General features: G+C 39.8%; 1 protein-coding gene across 3 annotated transcripts in view; it reads left to right on the top strand.

Annotated features, from left to right (window-relative positions):
• Positions 1-24,760, top strand: part of RGS6 (regulator of G protein signaling 6) — a 282,343-nt gene that overhangs the window by 249,155 nt on the left and 8,428 nt on the right. The window contains exons 15-17 of one of the 3 annotated variants that reach the window (XM_060761517.2): positions 3,938-4,124; positions 13,504-13,593; positions 18,808-21,436. In XM_060761517.2, coding sequence (XP_060617500.2) covers positions 3,938-4,124; positions 13,504-13,593; positions 18,808-18,954 — 424 coding nt within the window. In that variant the 3' untranslated portion in view covers positions 18,955-21,436. Of the gene's footprint in view, positions 1-3,937; positions 4,125-13,503; positions 13,594-18,807; positions 21,437-24,760 lie in introns of those variants that run through there. The other 2 variants (XM_060761526.2, XM_060761535.2) reach the window with 2 other exon arrangements.

Genomic DNA, 24,760 nt, shown 5'->3' on the forward strand with positions numbered 1-24,760 from the left:
TCCAGGTCAGAAAAAAAAATGCCATTTGTTGGATTTTCCATTATTTGTGAGGACAGCATTAATCCCGATATAAGTCTGAGTTTCAAACTGCTTATAAAGCTCCAACCATATGTTATACTTCCCCAGATGTTGTGAATCATTCTAATATTTGGTAGTTTGTGAGAATAGGATAAAGCAGATATGGCAGATAAATATTACTACATCCCATAAAGTTAAGCATGTGCTTAATTCCTTTACAGAAATCAGCAGATCATGTTTAACTTTGACTTGGGAAATAAGTCATATGTGCTGCATATTTACATATTGCTTCAGGTGCGTGGATATGGATTGATTCTGTAAGAATCCTATATATAGAAGGCGAAATATTCCTAGTCCTTCTACATCTGGATGTCACATTCCTCCAAATGTCTGCCTCCTGTGTTTTGGAACTGACATCCTCCTCAGAAAAATCCCCTGTATGTTCTTCATTCATGACATCCTTTCCTGCTCTGTGCTAGAAAACTTCATTCTCCCTAATATACTGGATAGTAGATACACAACCTGAAGTTCTGGACCTTCTCTTCCAATAGGATCACCAGCTTGCTCTTATTTCAGGTGTAGTTGTTCACATCCTTTGGCAAAAACATAAACACACCATAGTTATTGCTGATGATTTCATTAGCTTCTTCAGCATCAGTAATGTTAAGTAGGAACTGAAACAGAACTCTGGACCTCCCCCTCAAAACTCCTCCACTAATTGCCCACATGAGACACTTGTTGGTCTTGCCTGTTGCCAAGGTCCTTTTCTCCAAGCTCTGAGGACAAGGGCTGACGCTATATAGAGATCTAATGGCTGCTAGCTCCATGATCTTGCTCGATCCTGATCGACTTTGTGTGCTCTTCTCACAAGATGTTCTACTCGGTTCCATGGCTTGAAAATCTTTGTGATAGTTACTAAATCAGGTTCTTGAAATGAAGAGAAAACAAGTGCACAGAAGACAGCCTGCCACTTCATGTATGTTAAACTAAACAGTAAATACATTATTGGTGAGTGTTTTCTTCCTGTGAGTTAGAACAAGAACAGCATCTTAGCATAGCACAGTGGAGTTACCATGTGTTATCCAGATGTACAATGTTCACTAGGTACAGAAACAAACAGTGGAAAACCTTTCACAGGGTGCTATGAAATGTTATTCTGAGATCAGAGGAGAAATAGCAGTCATTAGACTAGAACGTAGAACCAAAAATGTAGAGTTTCATCACTGAAGAGCCAAAGTGGAGGTTGTAACAGAAATGAATGGCTGATTCTAGAAGCAGTACATGTACAAATCCTATTTGGGTTAGAAAAGAAAGAAGACAGAGAAAAGGAACATAACTGTTGTGAGTGTGGCTATCTTAACAGAAGATCTGGAAAGAGAATGTAGGTTGAAAGGAAAGATGAATACCAATGTTAGAAGGAGCAACAGCAAAGGTGAATTGAATTCTTCTACTTGGTGATGTGGATAAAGATATGATCCTTGACAGCAAGACACTGGAGTTGATTCTGAGCTGGAGTTCTACAGACATATCACTTTATTAGCCTTTTTCTCTGGTAAATGCTTGAAGGGGAAAATACAAGCACTGCAAAGTATTACCTTGCTTAGGATTCACCTACAAAACAAAATAATTTTTAAGAGAAAGGTGAGGGAGAGGGAGCAACATTATGGAAAAGGCAAGTGATAAGTAGGCCCATAATGGAAGAAATAGAACAGCCAGGAATACCTGCAAATGTATCTAAAAGCCACACTGAGATTGAACACTTCCATTCTTGTTAAAGGTTTCTCTGTCAGGCTGATTCCAGAGGATTTGGAAAAGTACCTGTATGGACTAGAACTACCGGAATTCCCCAGCCAGCATTAAAAGACTTAAAAGATGTTGAACTTACGTTGTTCTGATCTTTGTTGGCATCAACCAGTGTGATGTTTGATTACTTCGTATCTACACTCAGTTTACAATTGCTGCTCATATTACAGTTTAAAATTCAGAATTCCTTCCTTTACCTACAAATTGTGTTGATATTAATTATATTATTCTTCCAAAAAATTATTTCAGGTCTGTCCCCCCCTCCCCCCTTTGTCTCAATTGCTGTAATCCCAAGTCAATGTGGTTCCTCTTGTCTTAGGTTTACATTAATGTCCTGCGCACCCCTGTCACAACAGTGTGTTGGCTGGAAAGAGAATATGGTGATTAATGTTTTCCTCTGGCTATGCATTCCTTTTCCTATTTTCCTTTACCAAATAGGACAGCCACTGGGAAAGTAGCTGAGCTTTATTCTTCTTGCTTAGAGCTTTCCACAACTGATTGCATTTTCACTTCTTATCCCGTTTATGTGCAGCCTCCAAGAAGGTACATTTTAGGACCCTGTTTTTTTATATAGAACTATGAATTTTATTTGGTTTCTCCCTTTGCTGTCTTCTTTGGAGCAGTTTATATGATGGTATTGTTTAGGCAAGGATAAGTGACAAGATTTTTTAAGGATTTCAAGCCCTCCCAGTGGGTCTATAACCGGCACTCCAGTTGAGCATTGCTATTTTCCCTATCTTGAATGGCTTATCTGCCTCTCTCTTTCCTTTTGGTTGCCATGGCTATGGAGGAGGAGAACTGGAATGGATAGTCAATCAAACTACAGGCGGTTTTGAAAGGGAACTGTGGGTACAGCCCACCAGAGCTTGTCGCAGATGGCTTTAATACCTCTCGCTGGGCAGAGAAATTGTTAAAAGCAAGAAGTTAACAGCATATAGATGATTGCCATTTTTTTCTTTAAAAAGAGAAAACTTTGAAAGCTCAGACCAAATCGCATAATCTTGGCAAGTGAAAAATATATTTTCCAATATTAGCTAAATGGCTCTGGTTTGGGGCTAAAGGGGAAAAATCCTTAATCTCTTAGAATAGAATAAGACAATAAGAATAAGCTTGGTTGGTGATGTAGAAGTTAATTGATGGCTGTTTTAACACCATGCATTTCTCAAGCTGTCCTTGAAAGCATCTGTCCCCAGATGCCTGCGGCATGGAAGCCTCAAATGATGTTTTAAACTTCTTCTTTTTTAACTATTCTTCTGGGTTCATGCTCATTCAGCAGGGAACATTCATTTCTATCGTGTGATGATCTCTACTATCCAGTGTAGTCCCTGTGACTCGCAGAAACCTCCAGCAAATATCTGGGAAACCTCCAGATTTAGTTTTTGAATGACATTGAGGATTGAATGACATTGAGGCAGGGCAAGGAAATCCCATTTTGTTGGCTCAACAGTGCTTGCATAATATTGAATCTAGACCTGGAATCGTTTATTTCTTCCTTCCTACTTGGGTGATTGTAAGGGGAACCTTTCATAGATTGGCAAGATTTGTTCAAAGAGTGTTGCCTTCATCTGAGGCTGAGAAAATGGGACTTTCTCGAGGTCACCCATGGAATTTCAAGCAGGGATTTCAACTCTAGTCTTCAGAGTTGTAGCCCTATGACCAAAACCTCTACATATCCCTGATTCTCTTAGCAAACATCAAATGCAAAGTATCAGATTTTCATATCTTGCACTTCATTTTTTTTATGGCGCCAGTATGGATGAATCAACTTCAAGTAAATGAGGTGATGAAAAACTGGCTCTTTCAGATTCTCTCAGCCAGTACAAAATAATAAAGTGGAGGCAAAAGATATTTTGTTTTTCAAATGTTTTGGGTGAAGGAGATCCCAGATTCAATCTACCCATATTGATCATTGGAAACGTTTATTTAATCTAATATGAATATGTGCTGTACAAAAATGTCTACTGCTGTGCTTTGAATGAATGAACTCTCTTTCACTTAAGCTTCAGCAGAGATAGAACCAGGATTTATTTAAGCCTTAGTGTCTCAAGCTAACTTACATTCCTGAGATAGATTTTGTTTTGTTTTTTCTCCTTTTCTACCCCCCTCTCCCATACAGGTTTTGGCTGGCTGTCCAAGATCTCAAAAAACAACCATTGCAAGATGTAGCTAACCGAGTGGAAGAGATCTGGCAAGAGTTCCTAGCTCCTGGGGCCCAGAGTGCCATTAACCTGGATTCTCACAGCTATGAGATAACAAGCCAAAACGTCAAAGACCCAGGGAGGTACACATATGAAGATGCACAGGTTCGGACTTGGGTGTCATTCCTTATAGCATATTAGAACTGAAGGAGAAGTATAATATTTTAAAACAGAACTTGAAATGTTAGTTTTTTTGGACTGCAAATCCAATAATCTTACGAGTATGTTAGCTGGGAGCTTCTGGGGCTCGTAGCCCATAATTTTAATTTTTCCATTTTTTTGGTCTAAATTTGAACTTGACAGCAGCTACAGAATGTACTTACGTTTTACTTGGCAAATAAGAACAATGAGAAAAATTAGAGTCAGAGAAAGAGAAGATAATTTTCACTCTGACATGAAGAAATGACTAGTTTTGCTACCCAAAACTACTTCATTGAATGAATTTACAGGACTTTAGTTGTTTTTGTTGCTTATATTGTAAGTAAGAGATACCAGTGAGCCTATCGCCCAATAATAAACCTTTTCTGAGAGCCACATCTTTGAGAGAAGTTGTAGCAGGATCTATGAAATAGCAGGACTTACCAAGGAAAACATATTGTTATGACACAACACATTTTTGGGTCTGAGACTGAGCATTGAAAACAGATTTCCAGGATGAAGCCTGGTACACCCTGGCTCAAATTAAGCCCTCAGTTCCCATAAGAGTTCACCCACATGCCACATTCCTGTGCAGAGAGCCAGGCATAATTAGCTAAAAGAAAACACTGGTGTGAGATGAAGATATGCAACTATTCATCTAAAACTGAATGAGAAAGATAATTACCATACATAAGACTGAATTTTCATGTATATATGCATGCATGTATGGTTTATATTGCTGTGGAGCCATACATGCATGTAAATCCAGGTCTGTTTTGTTAGTAACAATGTAAAATAAAAAGAACAGAGGTGGATCAGGAACCAGCAACACCTGCAATACGTTGTGTTTAAGGACTTGGTGAGATTCAGAGGATGGTATGCATGATATAGTCAGAGGACAGAAATAATTTGGGGATGGAGAGATACAATGTAGGCAGGTGACTTCAGAGATAAAGGTTTGAGAACAGTCACAGAACAGCCAACATGGCACATTAACCAACTTTTATTGGTTTCTTTTTTATTCCTTTTCCAGAAGCCTCCAGGAGACTGGAATAGAGCTTTAGAGCAGTTACTGTTTGGTCTACAACCCTCTGAATCACCCAATTAGCATGGCCACATAGCCCAAAACAGTAGTTTCTCCAAGCTCTGGGCCTTTAAATAGCTTCAGGTCTCCTTGCAGTTTAAGGGAATAGGCCAAAAAGTGAGGAGTGGAAATAACATCTTACCACTCGATGTCTATGTGTATTGTTCAGATAATGATGGAGATCATCATGGTTGAGTGGAGTTTTCTTTTTGTTTAGTGAGGCTAAGTTTTGGATCAGTTCTGCTGCTAACAGAAGCCACGGTGCACAGAAGCAAGCCATAAGCGCCCAGATGGTTTTTATGCACAGGGAATAAAATAGGCCTTCCCTCAAACCCATAAGAGAGAAATGTATTATTCAGCCTGTTGTTCTGCACAGTCATTTAGAGGCAATGTGCTGTGGCTTTATGGTATACAATCCATCTCCTTAGCGGGCTTCAAATAGAATACACCACTCATTACACGTTCTCCACCCTGATAAACAGATGTACAGCAAGCCCAGATGGTAGCTCTTTTCTGAGAAATACACCACAACCAAAGCAATGCACCCGCAATGAGGTTTTGCCCTGGTTTTCAAGGGATACAGATCCACATCTATTATACTTAGCGTATGTTTTTCACTCTAAAGTCCCCAAAGACTTGATCAAATATATCATAGTATGACAGTTTCTGGAATGCAGCCTACTGTACAGAGAAGTTATTGTAATGCAGCATGTTTGCTCTCGTAAGTTACTTGACTAAAGCCACATCCTGTCCCTTTACTCCTTCTGTTGCCAAAAAACAAAACAAAACAAAAAAGGAGGCTACACACACAGTCACAATGTTTCCACTGCAAATTAAGGCTTGCGGGCAACATTCTCTTGACAGAATAATACATTTGGAGGTTAAAAATGTAGTGGTTTGAGGCCAGAGCCTTGGCTGGCTGGAGATAAGACTTCTGCATCAAAGTTTATGATGGAAACAAGGTTGATATGAAATATGGGGGTTTGCGCCCAGGGGGAGGGGGGAGTACTACTCAGGATTCACATCTTCCTGTCCCACTGTTGTAAATGTTCCAAATGGAAATGGGAGAGAGTTGCCCAGGTTGAATATAGAATAGGATTATTGTGGGCTTAATACTCGCCAGATTCTGGATCAGGAAGGCATATCATACCAAGTTCCACCAGATATAATTGCAACACACACACCCCTTGCCCAAATCCACCTTCTAGTTGTCTGCAACACCTAAAGTCTCATATTGTGTGGATCCAACTCCAGGAATGGTGCTGGATGCACTATGCTTACCTTGGGAGTGATCCTGGACGCATCGCTGAGCCTGGAACCCCAGGTCTCGGCGGTGGCTGGGAGAGCTTTTGCACAATTAAAAATTGTGCACCAGCTGTGCCCGTACCTTGGAAAGTCTGATCTGGCCGCAGTGGCCCATGCTCTTGTTACATCCCGTATAGACTACTGCAACGCACTCTACGTGGGTTTGCCCTTGAAGATTGTTCGGAAACTTCAACTGGTCCAGCGAGCGGCAGCCAGATTGCTCACCAGAGCGACATACAGGGAGCATACCACCCCCCTGTTGTGTCAGCTCCACTGGCTGCCGTTCAGTTCCGAGCACAATTCAAGGTGCTGGTTTTGACCTACAAAACCCTTTATGGTTCCGGTCCAGTGTATCTGTCCGAACGTATCTCCCTCTACGTCTCACCCTGGAATTTGAGATCATCTGAGGAGGCCCTGCTCTCGACCCCACCGCTATCACAAGTGAGGCTGGTGGGGACGATAAGCAGGGCCTTTTCATTGGTGGCCCCTCACCTGTGGAACTCACTCCCGGGGGAAATCAGAGCATCAACATCCCTCCTCGCCTTCAGGAGGAAGGTAAAGACGTGGTTGTGGGACCAGGCCTTTGGGCAACCTGACAATTAGATATGGAAACCAGATGGATAGGACTGAAAGGACTGACAATTGTAGAATTGGAATTTAAACTATGAGACTGTGAAACGCTGACCGTCAATGAGGTTTGTATTGGTTTTATTGGTTTTATTGGTTTTATGGTTGTTTTTGCCTATAATAATTATTGTTTCTGTTAATTGTTATTACTAGAATTGCTGCCTTCGTTAACTGATGTTATTGTCTTTTGCTGTTATGTGATGCGGGCATTGAATTGTGCCTCGCTTTTGTAAGCTGCCCTTAGTCCCCCCCCCCCCCCCCCCGGGGTGAGAAGGGTGGGGTAGAAGCAACCGAAATAAATTAATTCTCCAGTTTCCACAGCTTGTGAATAACCGTACCGGGGGGGGGGGGGGGTTCAGTTAAAATGATTTTCGAGTGGGGTAAGGAAGGAGAATTGTGGGTTAAGGGATGTCTTCATGAGCCAGAATCTACTAACTACTAAAGCTACAGAGCCTCATTCTTTATTAAACCCAGCAATCCTAAAATGCAGACATTGGAAATGAGTGATTTAGAGTAACAAAATGATGTAATCTGTAGGCAGAAGGCTGAAAAACCTGTATGAAGCTGGCACAGGTTATGACTTGCCAAGCAGAGCAGAGGCCATTCGTTCTTATGTGCCTTTAAGTTGTGTCCAGCTTATGGCAGCCTTATCATATTGTTTTGGCAAAATTTGCTCAGATGGGGTTAGCCCTTGTTTTCATCTGAAGCTGAGAGAGTTCACTCAGTGGGTTTCAATGACTAAGAGGAAATTCAAACCTTGGTTTCCAGAGTTCTAGTCCAATACTCAAGCCACTATACCACACTGAGGCAGAGACCATTTATTATCATCTGAGCAGTGATTGGTAAATTCAGTTTTTTTGCGGTCCCAGGCAAAATACGTTTGATTATAAGCTGAACTCATACATGGCTTGGCAGTGGGAGGATGGTGTTCTGTGTCACTCACTGGTTTTCACATATGGCTTGTGTACACTGCTTGCTTAAGGGGTTTGTTCATACTAACAAAACCCAGAATTCCATAGGATGGACCCATGTCAAGCAAAAGGGGTATAATAGCCCTATAATTCTATAGTGTGAATGGGCCTCAGATTTAAAGGACTCCAACATGAATCCTTCCCATGTTAGCTGGTGAGCTTTCCTCCTCCTTATTTCCAATAGCTTTAAAGGAGATAGAAACGGGTCTTTCAGCCTGGTAGCATCCTGAGTTTGCTGTTGAGTTAATTTAATTGCATACAATGGACTAGAATAACTCAGAGTAGCAACAACAATTCAGGACAGGAGTGCCAGCCATAACGAGTCCTCAACAACTGCCCAAGAACACTGAGTGCTAAACTGCGCTTGAAAGAGTTACTTTTTTGGACTGCAATTCTCAAAACACCTTAGCCTTTTCCAAATCTACCTCTGATGCAAGGCAGGTTGCATTTAGGTTGTGGCTTATGAGATGTACAGCTTTTCAGATCTATTTTCAAGAGTAAAGTACACACCTTTTTCAAATGTTCTTTCTGCAGTGTTCATTCCAGGAAGGAAAAGAGGATTCCCAGATGTGCACACTGAACGGAAACTGGGAGTGATTATTTTATTATTATATATGGCTGAACTCTGTTGAGTTCCCAGCATAGAAGTGGAAATAAAATTATTAAAATTATCAGATCACAGCATACTTGTCCATATATTCCCAAGGCCCTGGTTGGCTGGCTGCTATCGTGCAACCTTGCTAGGGTAATTGTTGCTGAACTGCTGGGGGAGAGATATAGAGACCCAAGATCTTCTTGTGCCATATTGATTCCAAACAAGTGTCCTATCAAGATAACCTCCATCTTATTCCACCTCCCACATTCCATTTGCATTTCTGTCTTGTTGTTTTCAGTGTTCCTTCTCATTGTTTTAAGAAAATTAACAGAGCACATATTTTCTTTTCCAAGAGAATGCACGTAGAAAGCAGAAGAGGCAGTGGCAGGAAGTTAAGCCTGTATTGGTAGCATGCTTACTCCTGCTCTCCTCTTCAGTTGTCTACTTTCTTCTTAAGACTTTTCTAATGATTTATCACCATTTGTGTGTGTGTATGTGTGTGTATGTAGTTACGTGCTTCTCCTCTTACCATTACATTGGCTATGTGTGCTTTCAAAGTCATCAGTATAACAGTGCAAACCCAACCAAACAATCCTTGGAATCACAAAAAGACAGCACAAATTATCAAAGTGACTAAAGAGATGACTGTATATGTTTTTGTCCATTTATACTACATACCACCCTGAAACATAATGCATTGAACACAGCGATATATATAAATACTGGGTGGATGGATAGATAGATAGATAAATGATGTCTCCCCAGCACACCTCACTTTGCTGGACTCCCTGATTTCAAGTGCTCTTTTCCCCTTTCTTTGCTCTGATCCCTTCCTCTTCCTCTTCCTCTTCCTCTTCCTCTTCCTCTTCCTCTTCCTCTTCCTCCTCTTCCTCCTCTTCCTCTTCTTCCTCTTCTTCCTCTTCTTCCTCTTCTTCCTCTTCTTCCTCTTCTTCCTCTTCTTCCACTTCCTCTTCCTCTTCCACTTCCTCTTCCACTTCCTCCTCCTCCTTCTTCTTCTTCTTTTTCTTCTTGCTGTTTTCTCAGTCCAGGCCCTCAGGGTGGTATCCCTTTTTTCATTGATTAAAAAGTACATAGCAAAGATGTAAGTAAGGATTTTCAAACATTTTCAGTAAAATGCAATTGAACTACCTATAGAATTTAAACCATTTTAAACAAATTATTTCTTTGCTTCTTGTACCTCTTGATATCTGTTGCCCAAGGCAACTGTGTTGCACTGCCTAGAGAAGAGCAGTCATCTATTTGAAGTGGTATCTGGCCCATACTGGCTATTAAAACAAAGCACCAGAGGGAATGAGAACAATGACCTCAGAGTTACCCATCAACACCTAGGCAACAGACAGAGCAGTCAGATGAGTCACCTGCTCATGGTTCTCCCAGCAGCATGAGATAGCTTACATTTATATTTAATTTGTTCTAGTTATTTTCATATTTTCTAAATATATTCAAAACATATATTTGGATTAGTATATATAGTTTTTAGGCACATCTATTTGTCCCATATGTGGCTACCTTATCTGATGCCTTTAAAAACAACCTGATATATGAAAAATTATATATCAGATGATGTTTTCCATTTTCTTATCTGCATGTGAGAGAAGGCATAAGGAGGGAGGGAAATCTGCATTGAGTTATATTTCCAGCAAAAACAGATGTAACCTTTGGTAGTGCTAGAATTTCAGTAAGGTCTGAATAAATCAGTTCTTTGTGTATACCTTGAGGGGCCTCCTCACTTCCCTTTTAGGACTCTATGATATGTCTTTGGTGGGGAAAGAAAGAGCCAGAGAGTGAGACTGGATGGCAGCCTCTTCTGTTTCATCCATAGTGCTGTTCAAATTCCGGGGGTGCATCTTGTTAAGAGATCCAGAAGGAGGAACTATTCAGAGCAACAGAAAAGAGGCTCACTCAATTTTCTACATGGCACCCCTTCAGATATTTAAAAATAGCTATCCTCTCTCAGTGAGGACCAGTGTGGTGGAGTAGTTTGTGCATTGGACTATTCGTTTGATGACAAATCAGTCATGGAAGCCCAGCAGGTGAATTTAAGACTTAGTTTCCAGATCTTTGATTATCTAGGTCACCTTCCTCTGGATACATTCCAACTTGTCAATACCTTTCTTGAACTGTGGTGCCCAGAACTGGGCACAGCCTTTGCATTCTGACTAAAGCAGAATACAGTGACACTACTACTACTGCCCTTGCTCTGCACACTATGCTCCTGTTGATGAAGCCCAGAATTGCCTTGGTTTTTTGGCTACTGCCAATAAAATGATCTAAGTGGGAGTGAAAGAGTTAAATGTATTTTTCACCTAGTTCACTATCCATCCTTTCCCGAAGTGCTGTGACCCCACCCCTCTCCCACCCCATCTGTTTTTCAATGCCAAACACTAATTGCATCCTCTCTTTCTGGGCTGCAGGCTTCGCATACTTTAGCAGTCCTGTTGCATCAGCAGATATTATTGGCATCTCCGTAGAGTGGACAGATTTTAATCAATATAATCAGTTATTGTAAGAGTTTCCAATCTACAGCCAGTGATTCACTATGTATAGAAGACATAATGATTATTGAAGCTATAATTCAAATAGAAGCCTTTGTGGATAGAAGCTCTCTCAGGTACGCACAATAAGAAGGATGCTGAATCAGTGGCAGCTGAAAATGTTACAAAGGAAATGGTGGACTTGGCTGCCAAATTGTACAGCCATGGAAATGAATGCTACAGAGCTTGTGTCAATTCATTCTTTGAAAAGGGTTCTTCAGATCTTGCCCTCAGTGGAGAGAATAGCTATTTTCTTCGTTACTTGAAGAGTTCCTTCTTTACCTTTTTCAAGCAATCCGCTCTTTGTGTTTGTTGGAGACTTTATCCAGTTTAGGGGTTCCATCATTTGCAGACCACATTTCATCCTGTTTAGCAGAACTCTCCAAACCTCCACAGAGCATTCTCAGACATCTGAAGGAGCTATGGCTGGGAGTGCTTACATGTTAGAGCCTGGTATCATAAAATTTGGTTGCATATATAACCTGGTATCAATACTTTTCACTCATGGGCAGCTGCCAGAGTCCCAGTGCCTTAGTTGGACCCTTTGAGGCTATTCCCATCATCATCATTGTTATTTTCCTCATTTGTTTGATGATCCTAAGTGTTGGGCAAATGGGTCTATCCACTCTTTTAAGTTTGGGGCTTTATGACTGCCAACAACATTGAAGGGGAACTACCCAAGGTCACCTTATCCAAGGCCTCCTTGCTAGTAGGAATCAACACTGATATATAACAATCATAGACTTTACTATCTTGCAATTGTTGGCTTTAATCTTTTCTCCATGCTTCTTTCGGAAGAAAAACATTTACAGTAAAGAATGAAAGAGTAGCACAACCCTTACTGTTGCCCAATTTCTAAGGACCTCATCACACTTAAAGCAGTGGTTCTCAACCTGTGGGTCCTCAGGTTTTTTGGCCTACAACTCACAGAAATCCCAGCCAGTTTACCAGCTGTTAGGATTTCTGGGAGTTGAAGGCCAAAACATCTGGGGAACACGGGTTGAGAATCACCGAATTAGAGCATGGATCCACTTTAAATCCAGTTTCTGCCTCCTACAGAATTCTGGGCCTTGTAGTTCAGGGAAGGACCTTTAATCTGCTCAACCAGAGATGTCCTAGGCATCACTAAACTACAAATCTCAGAATTCTTCAGCAGGCCAAAACCAGATTTAAAGTGGATCCATGCTCTAGTGTGATGAGGCTGTAACACAGAGGTTAAAAATTTTCATCCCTCCTAGTACAAATCCTATTCCTTTGTAATCTACAACATAGGTGCACATCTTTCATTGTGTGTTTGCAGTGTTCTTGACAAATAACTCATATCTAACTACAGAGGCTGCCTATAAGTAGAGACTGAATCTTACACAATCTGGGCACTCTATATCAGTATCACTGCTACTAATCACATTGGAGTGATTAATTTTACACTGTAATTTTGTCCCAACTTTTCACTCGCAATCCAAACATTTCAGTTGCATGTCTTTAGAAGCCATTGTTAGTTCTTTGCACATTTTCTTATAAAATGTGTTAAATGCTTCATGTCCCATGCCAGTTGCTTCAGAGAACAGCAGTTTATCAGCTCTATGCATAAAATGGGTTTCATTCAGGTTCAGAGGAAACTGGAAATAGGATAATTTGGGTTTTTACTTATTCATTTGAAACATTTATCTATCACTTCTCAATCAGCTAAGGCCCTCAAGGCAAAATACAATAAATAAAAACATTTCAAGCATTAAATAATAAGAAACAATTGTTAACCTGAAAGGTGGGTTAATACATAAATAAAATTTCAAAAGTGCTTGTTCTAACCGCTCAGGACCTTTTGGTCCAAATGTAAACTGGTCTCGCCTTTATTAGGAGGGAAAGAAAAGAGGGTCTATTCTCAAATGAAGTTCATTGCGTTTTCCTTCCTTCAAGAGCTGAGAGCATAAATAGTTCTCCATTACCTGAATTGCAACCCCTTCCTTGACCACTGAAAAGAGACAACATTAGTCCCCCTTACAATGCTTGATGCCTGATGGGAAGTGAGAAGCTTCTGGACTGAGTGCTGGTCATAGTATAATATATTGGCTAGTAAATTATATAAGGAATCTCACTGATTGATGTGCTCCGTGTGTCCAAGTAGGTTTTTCTGTCCTGGAGGTGCCCTGAATATTTTGAATGATGTCCAGTAACAAATCTCAATCTGTCATTTCTTCCCTCCCCACAGGAACATATTTACAAGCTGATGAAGAGTGACAGCTATGCACGTTTTCTTCGTTCTAATGCTTACCAAGACTTGTTGCTGGCAAAGAAGAAGGTATCTATTGGAAAGGACATGCTTGCACCTCTCGGCACTTCTTGACTTCTGCCTGCTGCTTGCTGCTCTGTGAACCTGAACATTTCACTATTGTGCAGAGTGCGGGATTGTTCCATTTTCTTTTTCATCCAAAGGAATGTGAACATTTCTTTCCTCCTCCAGGAAGCACCATGTTTGGCATCTCAAAAAAAAATCATTTGATGAGGTGCAAAATGCTGGTTTACTTTGACTAGTATGAATTCACCCAAGATCCAGTAGGACTCTTACTCAAGGTCCTTTAAAATGAATATACTAGGGAATCAACCTGGGGGTTGTTGCATTCCGATCAGATGCTTTCTTACTGAGCTATAGCTTCTTCACAATAGCTCAGCAAGAAACAATGAAATTCCATTCTATGTTTCTTTTTTTACAACATATATTAGCGAGTCCTAAAAATTCAAGCTATGGATCTGTTATATTTACTACCATGGTAGCAACCATTTGAACATAGTACAAAATCATTTTTGTCCATGGCTTTTCCTGAGATGCCTTACCTGGAGGCTATTTCCTGACTTCTTATCAATTCCCCCATTCCCTTTCACTTGCACTTTACTGTATATGCATTCTTTTTTTCCTCATTTTCCTTTGAAACCAGCACAAATTAATAATTCAGACTGATCATCCCTTAAAACCAGCATACCTTTCCATTCCTTTCTTCTGTTGGATACCAGCATGCCATTACCAGCAATATGTTTTCTGTCAATTATTAACAGGTCAAAAGAACAAAGAGCTTGTGGTGAAAGTTATGAGGTTCTAGCCGGGAAACAAGAGAGATGGGGAATGGGGGGACTGCCCTCTCTGGTTATGGATGGATTTGAATGATTTTCAGAAGGTCTTCCCTTTGCTGTGTTGCTTGCACACATGGGAGAAGAATTTTCCACATTTTGATTTCAATCCCTTGATATTTCTAAGCACAAGTTCATATGAGAAGTAGTCTTATTTAAGCAATTCTCTGGGCACTAGTTTAAATGCTTTTGAGCTGTTTCAGAAGCAAGGGACCACCTGAATGGATCAAGTGTATCAGATTAGCTTGATGAAATCTACACGCCCTTCACCTTTCTAGTAGTATACTTTGGCTTTCTGGGAGAGCCATTTTGTTTTACATACTATCCACCATAGAGAGTGCTGTATGGAAAACTGGGACCGTATGAGGTGTTCACTTACTAAGATGTTTTCTGGCATATGTGACATTAAGCCTAACTAGAATGGGAATGTATTGGTGATCTGAAGGTTGTAGGTTCATCTTCATTGTATGTCCTTTGCTGTAGTACTGGTGCTAAGTGCTTCATGGGCTGTTATACAAAGCTCACAGGCCACCATTTGAGTAGGCCTACTATCCTGTCTTTAGAATAGGTTCTCCCAGATGCTAAGTGATTGGCAGCCAGTACCATATTTTGGCTCCTGCTAGAGATTTATCAGTTGATGAAAAGTGAGAGCTGAATGAAGCTAATTTTTGGACTACAACTGCTAGTACAACCAGAAGCTAGGGTGACCCTAGAAGTGATAGTCAAGAAAAGATTTTTCCAAGGTCTCTGAAAAGCATCCTATTTGTTCTTCATGTTAGTATCATAATAATGGAAATAAAGAGGTGACAGTATAGTATTTTGTCCCTATGTGATGGATATTGGGGTAACTTTTTCCATTGGGTATTACTTTATTTGGAGTAGACTGGAGAAAAAATACCATCCTTCTATCTTCTTTGACTATGTAAAATGTGGAGTTATTCGTTCCAGGAATTTCAGGGAAATAAACATCCTTAGATGTATCCATTCAGTATTTAAAGTGGAAAAATATGTGGCATTACAGAAGGTTCCTACAGGTCAGAAAATACAGGACATTGTAGAGGAAGGTTTACAAATATGTCAAAAAACAGAGTTGATATAATAAAATCTTTATTAGTATAACATTACAGCAGATACTGATCATATCATTTTCCTCATAGCTATCAGCTAAGTTTGTTCTCATGATTTTGCCCAATGATAGTTTTATGGCTGTTGTAAGGTAAAGATTAGGGAATTTTAAATCTGTATATATAAAAACGAATTACCACATTCCAAAGACTTTTGCTTTGGGGAAGGGATTTTGCCTGGGAAGTGACGAGATACCTTGGCAATCGTTTTTGTACTGAAACAAATATCTGTTTTGGAGGTGGAGTAGATGGGAACAGGTGGTGGGATATGAAAGTAAGAGAGAAATTGTTATGTATTTATTATAAAGAACGTAGATTCAGTAAACATATACAGACCCATATTTTCTCATTAACTTTCCTGCAGTTAACTGGAATGAGCGCTTTCCCAATCAAGCCTTATTAGCCATATCCAACTGTATACTGCAACCAGTAGGTTTGCTCTCTTGTGGCAACTACCCTACCTTCTTTCTTGTTGTTGTTTTTGCATGTTTGAAAAATGCATAAGCAAGCCCTATGTTTATTTGTATGTATTGGATTCTACGTCTATAACCATTAATGACTGGCACTGTTGTCACACTGCAGCAGTCAGAATTGTTCCTTTTGCAATTACTAAATCTGATTTACAAGACATACGCAGAATGCTTTTACCAAACAAATTGTTGTCTTTGACTTCCCAAACTGTCCGAAGAAATTGATTTGCACCTGATCCAGCCAGTATAGTACCTATTTAGGGGGGCGGGGTGGTTTCTCAGCTCTACAGAATAAGTCAGGCCAGAATGTAGTTGATAACCAAAGCAACACTTAAGATGATTTGATCTTTATCAATTTATTTGGCATACTTACAGTGCACTCAGTTTGTCATATAGGAATAATGTGTTCACTGTATAGTCATACAATTTTAGTATGTCTGTAGTGCATTTCCAGTTTTTATTAATCCTCACAAGAGCACTGTAAGGTAGACAAATATTGTTTCCATATTACAAATGGGGTTAAAGAGATTTTGTGACTTTGGTGAGGTTTGAACTGGGAATGTTATTGCCCACCCTCTTTGCTCCTTCATTAGGCAAGGTAATATAGCACCAGCACTTGCATTAATGTGGTGCCAGACCCTTTCCTAGAAAGCTTTTTCCTTGTTTCCTTTGATTAGAGGCATGACACATCTTAACCTTTTTAGCATCTCCCTGTATTCTTGGGTCTTGTTAGCACATAGTACACACACACACACAATTTCTGTAGAGTTAGTAATGCCACCAAATGAATCTGCAACCCTATGTCTCGTGAACTGACTTAGGCCAAGGCTGATGGCTATTCCCTTGACAATTCTAATTCCTTTATTTGACAAAATGGCTTGCTTGCCAGAAAAAAATGTATTTTGTATATATTAAATAGGATTTGTCACATGCCAAATTATCCAAAACATGCTTTTTGGGGGGATGTTAGCTAATCTACAGCTCTATCATTTTCAGAATTATTATAATAAACTCCTTTTATTTACAATTCTAGGTTCTGAGAGAAAATACTCAGATAATCTTTTTTTTAAAAAAACTGTTGCTTAATCCTGTTAAAACCTTCTGCCAAAAATTCCAATAAAACTATCATCCTGTGTATACCTTGCTGAGAAGTGGGCACTATTAAATACAGTGAGCTTACTTCTGAGTAGACATAACTGAGATTGCACCACGGTCCTGTGCCTTACTTTGTCTACTGCAGTGGTTCTCAACCTGTGAGTCCCCAGGTGTTTTGACCGACAACTCCCAGAAATTTCAGTCAGTTTACCAGCTGTTAGGATTTCTGGGAGTTGAAGGCCAAAACATCTGGGAACCCACAGGTTGAGAACCACTGGAAATTAATCCTGGCTAAATTTGAAGAGCCTGTGAAAAAAATTACAGGAAGGGCTGCACTACATCATGAAGGCAGAATTACACTATCCACCTGAAAAGCAGCTGTGCAATCTTATCATGACAGGAAGTAGCTGCTACCCTGCATTGCAGGAACGCCAAAGGGTAGTGCTAAGGTTCTGTATCTCCCTTATGCCACCATCTAATTCAGGTGAAAAAAAATACATAATGGGAGTCAAGCTGTATTGTATGGGATATCATCTTATTTAGGAATTTTTGAGAAGCATCCATGGTTTTTCAGAGCACAGTATGATTGGCATTGCGTTATATGCAGAATTTGACCATTTGCCATACAGGCAGAGAGATTCTGGGGCTAACTTTTAAAGCTAGTTTTATATCCACCACTATTTCCAATTCCACAAATGTGCCTACATTCCTCCAATGCTAAAATAAAACTTAGTGGACCAGTCACCAGATATTGACACGAATGTAGCTTTGATTGTGATATGTTCCCAGTTGGCATCACAATGGCCCATTTCATAAAGAAGATAAGGCTACTGTGCTTTACATTCATAGAATCGCAGAACTGGAATTGACCACCAGAACCATCTTGACAGATGATACTCTTAAAAACCTACAAAAGGGAGACTCCACTACACTCTAAGGCAGCATATGCTACTGTCAGACATCTCATACTATGGGGAAGCTCTTCCTAATGTTTAGGCAACATCTCTTTTCTTGTAGTTTGAATCCATTGCCACAAATTGTTGTGCCACTGTGGATTTCAGCAAGTGGAGCTCATGAAACAAACCATGCTTGTTAAAATCCCTTTCCAGCACAACTGTTATCAGGAGATGACCCTGGTCCTCTTTCTCAGAGTTCTAGTCAGGAATTCTGATATATTCCCACATGGGGGACTGTAGGGGGGAGAAGAAAACAGGGAACCATCTTCTGAAGACAGTCCTCTCCTGATGCATAGTAGAAATGGCAGGTTTATTTAAGGACATATTGCCCCATGGTTATTCCTTCTCAGAGAGGAGGATGCCACCAGCTGGCAGGGGAAACTTTAGGCTCCAACCTTGAAGGGAACTCCAGAAGTGAAGGCAAAAGTATAAGAAGGAGAGAGGAGGCACACTGAAGGCAGCATTCAAGTCCTCCCTCTTGAATTGTATAACTTTGTACTATAGCTACAGAGCTGCATTTTAAGAGGCAAACATGGGATATCTCCCAAGGGGATATTATAGTACAAAACTTTCTCTTACTTTTGGTGTTGCAAAGAGCAGTTGCCATATATTTAAAATGCTTAACCTTTTCTCTTTTTTCTGCTAATGCTTTAAGAGCCAAATTTAAGCTGAAGGGTTTTCTTCTTTTGCTTTCTTTTGTTTGGGGTATTTTTCCCATCCTAACTTTGTTTTCCCCCTTCTAAAGCCGGAGAGTGGGCAAGGTCGTAGAACTTCTCTAGAAAAGTTTACTCGCAGTGTGGTAAGTTCATTTGGCTTTTCTGGTTATGTTTCTTCTTTTTTTTCCCCTTCCTTGCTTCAGCATCCTCCTTTCTTTCAAAAGATTTTCATTTGATTTTTTAAGCAACAACAATTTAGTTATACCATATTTAAGTCATTGTAATGCAATGAAAAGATAGAATTTAATGAGATATATTTTTGACTAAGCTCCATGTTCTGTCCAATGTGGATGATCTCATCACATCTAGAAGATGTTCGATAGGTTTCAATGCACCTATATTCTCCCACATTTCTGCCTGGTACACCAATAGGGACAGTTAGATTGTTAGGCCATTTCGAGAACAAAGACTGAATCCAGGTAGCCCTTTAATCCAAGAACATTTGTGTTTTTAAAACACTAATGCTCCCAGATCGTAGTCTACACACAACCCAGAAAGTTTATGCTTTCTGGGACAGGTGTCCAGATGTGCTCCCAGAACTTTTCAGGAGAACGCCTGGACACTCTAACCCCCTCCCCAAAACCCCTTTTAAAAATAAAAGAACTTACCTGGCCTCCATTTGCGTGGTGCCAGAGCTCTCCTGGCACGTAGGAATGACATGCCAGAGAAGGGTAGGCAGGAGCGATTTTCCAAGGATGCTTTCACCCCATCTAATGGATGGAGCTCCACACTGGCCATGACATGATGTTGTGTGGCTGCCAGCAGAGGCCCTGCCCTCAACCAGAGTGAAAGCATTGCTGAACACTTTCCCCCCAACACAGGAGTCCTCACCGGAGAGCAACACTTCCCTCATGTGATGGGGAAAGTTTTGGAGGGAGATGCTATGAGTGGGGTGGCAGATTCACCCCGCTGTTCCTCTCTTTTTTCACAGATGACAGGCAAAACGGGATGCTTTGCCTGACTTTTGTAACTAGACTGGACTTCAAGGGGCTTGCCTTCTTGTGCCTTGTTATCAGACTGAGATAAAAGACAGATAGGCATTCGTTGGGCATAGTGACACTTTCCTTCTCATCTCAGGCAGAGGAACAGCTTATATTACTAATCTCCAGGAGATAGCAGGTAGTAGTTATAATAGCTATCACATTTCCATTAGGGTTAAATTTATCCTCCATATGCCTGCCTAATCTCATTTTGAAGTCACCAAATCAGTGGCCATTATTGCCACGACTTACAGAATTGTTGCTTGTAGTGTTAAGTCATTTCTGGCATATGGCAATCCCAGAGCAATCCTATCATTGGGTTTTCTTGGCAAAATTTGCCCAGAAGAAGTTTGCTGTTGCCGTGCTCTGTGACTGAGAGAGAGGGTGAGTTGACCAAAGTTACCCAGTTGGAGGTACCAGATACTATCCGATCTTGGAAGCTAAACAAGGCCAGTTCTGGTTAGTACTAGGATAGGAAACCTACAATGAATACCAGGTGCTGTAAGCTTTTCTTCAAAGGAAGAATCTGGCAAAACCACCTCTAAACATCACTTGCCTAAGGAAACCTCCATTGGTTTGTCATCACTCTATAGGTAATTTGAAGAGGGACACACACATACTGCATAGCTGAATTATGTGTATTGAAGTATGTTTGTTTTCCTGGCCATTGAAGCAAAAGATATTCCCTATTCAGGTGCTTTGGTCACTGGTAGAGATCTTGAAATCGAGCTTGATAGTCCTGGAATTCATCCCAGGGACCAGCTATTTCATTTCATAAGCATTTATTTGACCTGGCACACAAATGATTTGTATTCTGGTATGTGTACCTGAGTACAAAAGCAAAATGAAAATCTGTGCTGAATTTCCACTGCAGATATCGCACTATTGCTCTGAGAAGTGCTAGCCACATTATGAATCAACAAGCTCACATCTGCTTTCAGTTTAAACTAAACATATTGTTTCCCAGTTCCTCAATTCCCCAAACAGTAAAAAAAAAAAATCGACAGCAGCATTGGGATCAGTTTCTCTGAAAAGAGAGACCGCTGGAGATTTATCAATTGTTTTTTGTTTTAGTTTTTACATTATAAATTTATTTTAAAATATACAAATGGACTCAGAAGAAGTCCACACTAACACAGTCAGCACAAACTTTTAAACTGCACCAGTTTCCCAAAAGTGAACACTGAAGCCAGTTACATTGAGAGTGGGGGAGAGAAGAAGAAAACGACAATGTGCTTCCACTTCCTGCAATCCAGTGTTCATGCCCCAAGCAAGTAAGGTGTGTCATTTAGCTATTAAACAGCCCTGAAAAGTGATAGAAGGAACATCTTGCAGTCATTACTGACTACAGAGAAAATATATTTAGCAGCCAGCTAAATAAAGACTAAGGAAAAGATAATTTCCTCATTCAATAGGCATAAACATTACAGCTGCACCAGTCTTTCATTTTGACTATTCCCTTTGAAATTAGCACATTCGATGCAGCTGAAGAACATACTGGGGGGAAAACCCTTCCTCTTCTCAAACCTATGTGTAGATTTTCTATTTGTTTTTTCAGTGTTGTAGTATTTCCTTGGCTCTTGCTTCCTTCTGTTCTGCCCTCACTATCTTTGGCTTGAAATTCCCATAGAGTTATTAGTTCTGTTGGTTGTAGATACTTGTTTTATGTGTGTCCAAGATCTCAGTGAGGGCAAAAACAAAAATGGCACTGAGAAGAATAGTAAAAACAATACCAATATGCTGAATGACACTGAACCATAGCAACTGCTTTTCAAGATTTTTGGAAACAAACATGAGGTGAGTGACTTTAGATTAACCCTTTTTAGTGTGATCAACTCATATGCCATATTATAGAATTAATATCTCCCAAAATGGTAAAGCTTCACATTTACTGTTATTCTTCCTAAAATGCTATTTCCTTCTACAGTTAGCAAAAAATTATGTTACTTCTAATTCCATGACTCCTTTAAAGTCTTTTTCTTCTTCTTGTGTCAACTAGCTACTGAACAGCACTTTGAAGGCAAAGATAAGTATGAGGGAAGGGCAGTTTCTCAGCCTTTTCCCCTTAGATTCCCTACTGAAAAGTCACATATACAACAAGGTCTTCCCTTCAACCTGTTGTTTCAGTAGCTACATTGCACGAAATAATTTTTTTAAAAAAATAATCTCATTTAAAGTTGTCCTGCAGCAAATAGCACTGTTCATCCTTGAGAACACTCCTTTTTGGAGTCCAGTGTTCCCTCACTTATTGCGGGTGTCACATTCCAGGACCACCCACGAAATGTGAAAATCCACAAAGTAGGGACTATATATTTATATATATATATATATATAGAGAGAGAGAGAGAGAGAGGGAGGGAGAGAGAGAGAGAGAGAGAGAGAGAGAGAGCATACCGAGGGTAAGGCAGAAGCAAGGAGAGATTTAAGGGCATCGTGACCTCTTTTTTTTTTTTGCTAGCTATAAGGAAGGGGCTATAAGGCTGTGATTTACATACTGCTTTGTATCTCCTCTCTCTTTTTTTATGATTGGCTGCCTCTCTCCTGAAGGGAGAATGAAACCCCCTTCCACACTCCCATCATTGCCAGGAGGCAAAAACCCGCAAAACAGCGCGTCTGTGAAAAGTGAACCGCAAAGTAGCGAGGGAACACTGTACTTTTTATAGTATGACCCCAGCCAGTGACCCCAGTGGTAATGCTGGCCAGAGAATTTTAGGAGTTATGTTTCCAGGTTCAATGCTTCTAGAACCCTTATGGCCCGGGAGGCTGAACAGAAGTACTTTAAACACATTAATTAAATAAAGTCCTATCTTTTATTCACTGCGACTGCTGTTTATGCTAACTGGATTGGAAAAAGAGTGACATTAGGACTGGGTATTCAATATTTAATTTGCAACATATGGGAAATAGGAGCTTCTTGATTTTTAGTTGGGCAGCAAAAAGAAAAATTAAAATTTCTTGCTTACATTGAAGTAAAAGTGATTGTTATGCTTGTCTGAACTACAGTAGAGTCTTGCTTGTTCAACATAAACGGGCCAGGAGAACGTTGGTTAAGCATTTATGGCAACCCTATAGATGAGAGACCTCCAATTATCTTATTATCAGGCTTTGAAAATCCAGGGATGTATTTTAATTTACTGATTCTTTCCATCTGTACTGCCATTTTCCTCTTTTCCTACTGCCTTAAACCCTTTCTTACTTTCTTTTTGAATGATTTCATTATCTTCATCATCTACTTTAAATTTTTGTTGCTGTTCTACTGTAAACCTACCTCTGCACTTTTTTCCTTGACTTTTTTCAGTCATTGTTCCAAATCTGTCTTTTTTTCTGCTATTACTATGGTATCATCTGATATATTAAATTTTTGATGTTCCTTCCTCAAATTTACTAATCCTATCTTATATATTATAAAGTGTACAAGTTAAAATAGGCTGGATGATAAATACAGCCTTGCCTGATCCTCTTGCCAATTCGAAACCATTCAGTTTCTTCAAATTCTGTTCAGATAGTATTTTCTTGTCTTAAGTACGGGTTGTCAAGACAATCAAATGTTGTGACACACCCATTTCTTTAAGAGAGATTCATATTTTTCAAGATCTACACAAAGATTCAAGTATATGTTTGCAATATGATCCTGGTTGTCTCTTTTGTTCCTGAACTCAGCTTGGAATCTTAACATTTCTCATTCCATAGTCTTTGTTGTACAATTTTGAGCATCACTTTGCTTGCATGGAAAATTCATGCAATGGTCCTGTGGTTACTGCAGTCCCTGGTGTTTCTTGGGGACTGGGATGTATATTGAGCATTTCCAATCTGTGGGGCCTTGTTTTTGTTGGTAGGTTTTTGTTAGAACTAGGATAGATTCTGTCTGTGTAGATTGGAGCAATTTTACTAACATGCCATTTGTTCCTGGTAATTTATTTCTCCCAAGTGGAAGTTCGTCTTCATATGGCTCTTTCTCAAATGAACCTGTCACCATTTCACCTCTTTTGTATAGTTCTTCTGTGTATTGTTTCCAACTTTTTATTTCTACTTGGTCATGTAATATCTCCCCTGCAGGTCGTAGAGCATCCCTGTGCTTGATTAAAATGTTCCTTTTATTTCTGAAATCTTGCAAAAGAGATCTCTTGTTTTCCCTTTTTTGTTGACACTTTCCATTTTTCTGTATTGATTGTTATAGTAGTTGTCCTTGTCCCTGCACATACTGTTGAACTGTTGCACTCAGAGTTCTGACTATCTCTGTCATTTTCTACTTTTGCTTCCCAGTGGTCGACTGCTTGAAGAGTTTAATCTTTCATCCATTGAGTTCTCTTTCATTTTGCTTATAGATAGTATCTTTTTGCATTCTTCCCTGACAATATCCCTAGCTTCTGTCCAGAGTTCTTCTGGTTTCAACAGTTATGTTTAACTGTGCAAATCTATTTTTTCACATTATCTTTACATTCTATAGAAATGTTCTTAGATTGTATTTCAGTATGATGGTTCATTTAATGTTCATCTATAGCTTTATTCTGATTTTTGATATTAGTAGTTCCTGGTCTGTCCCGCAATCTCCTCCTGATCTTGTTTCTGCAGAGAGAATTGATCTTTTCCACTTTCTGCTTCCCATTACACAATCTGCTTGATTTGTATATTGATCTTCAAGTGATATCCATCTATACAGTCACTGGGTTGTTTGAAGAATGTGTTTGCGGTAACTATGTGGTTTTCGTGCACAAATGTTGTTTCTCTGCACACAAAAAAGCCTGAACTATAACTAAGAGTTCTACTATGAAGTTTTCCACAGCTAAAAAAGATTGTTAGGATTATGCACTGCATACTTCAACAATACAGTTAGCAAAGGATTGCATCCCTCTTCCTTCTGTGGTGGCTTCATGCACAGTAGCACATAGCCCAGAGGTTGGTCTGTGTTCCATTCTACATGATGCAACTAGCCACAGTTGTAAGAGCAACATTCCACTTTATCTTGTAACAGTTTACATCCCTGACACTGAAGCATGGAAAT

This window comes from Anolis sagrei, chromosome 1, assembly GCF_037176765.1.
Source record: "Anolis sagrei isolate rAnoSag1 chromosome 1, rAnoSag1.mat, whole genome shotgun sequence".
NCBI lineage: Eukaryota > Metazoa > Chordata > Lepidosauria > Squamata > Dactyloidae > Anolis > Anolis sagrei.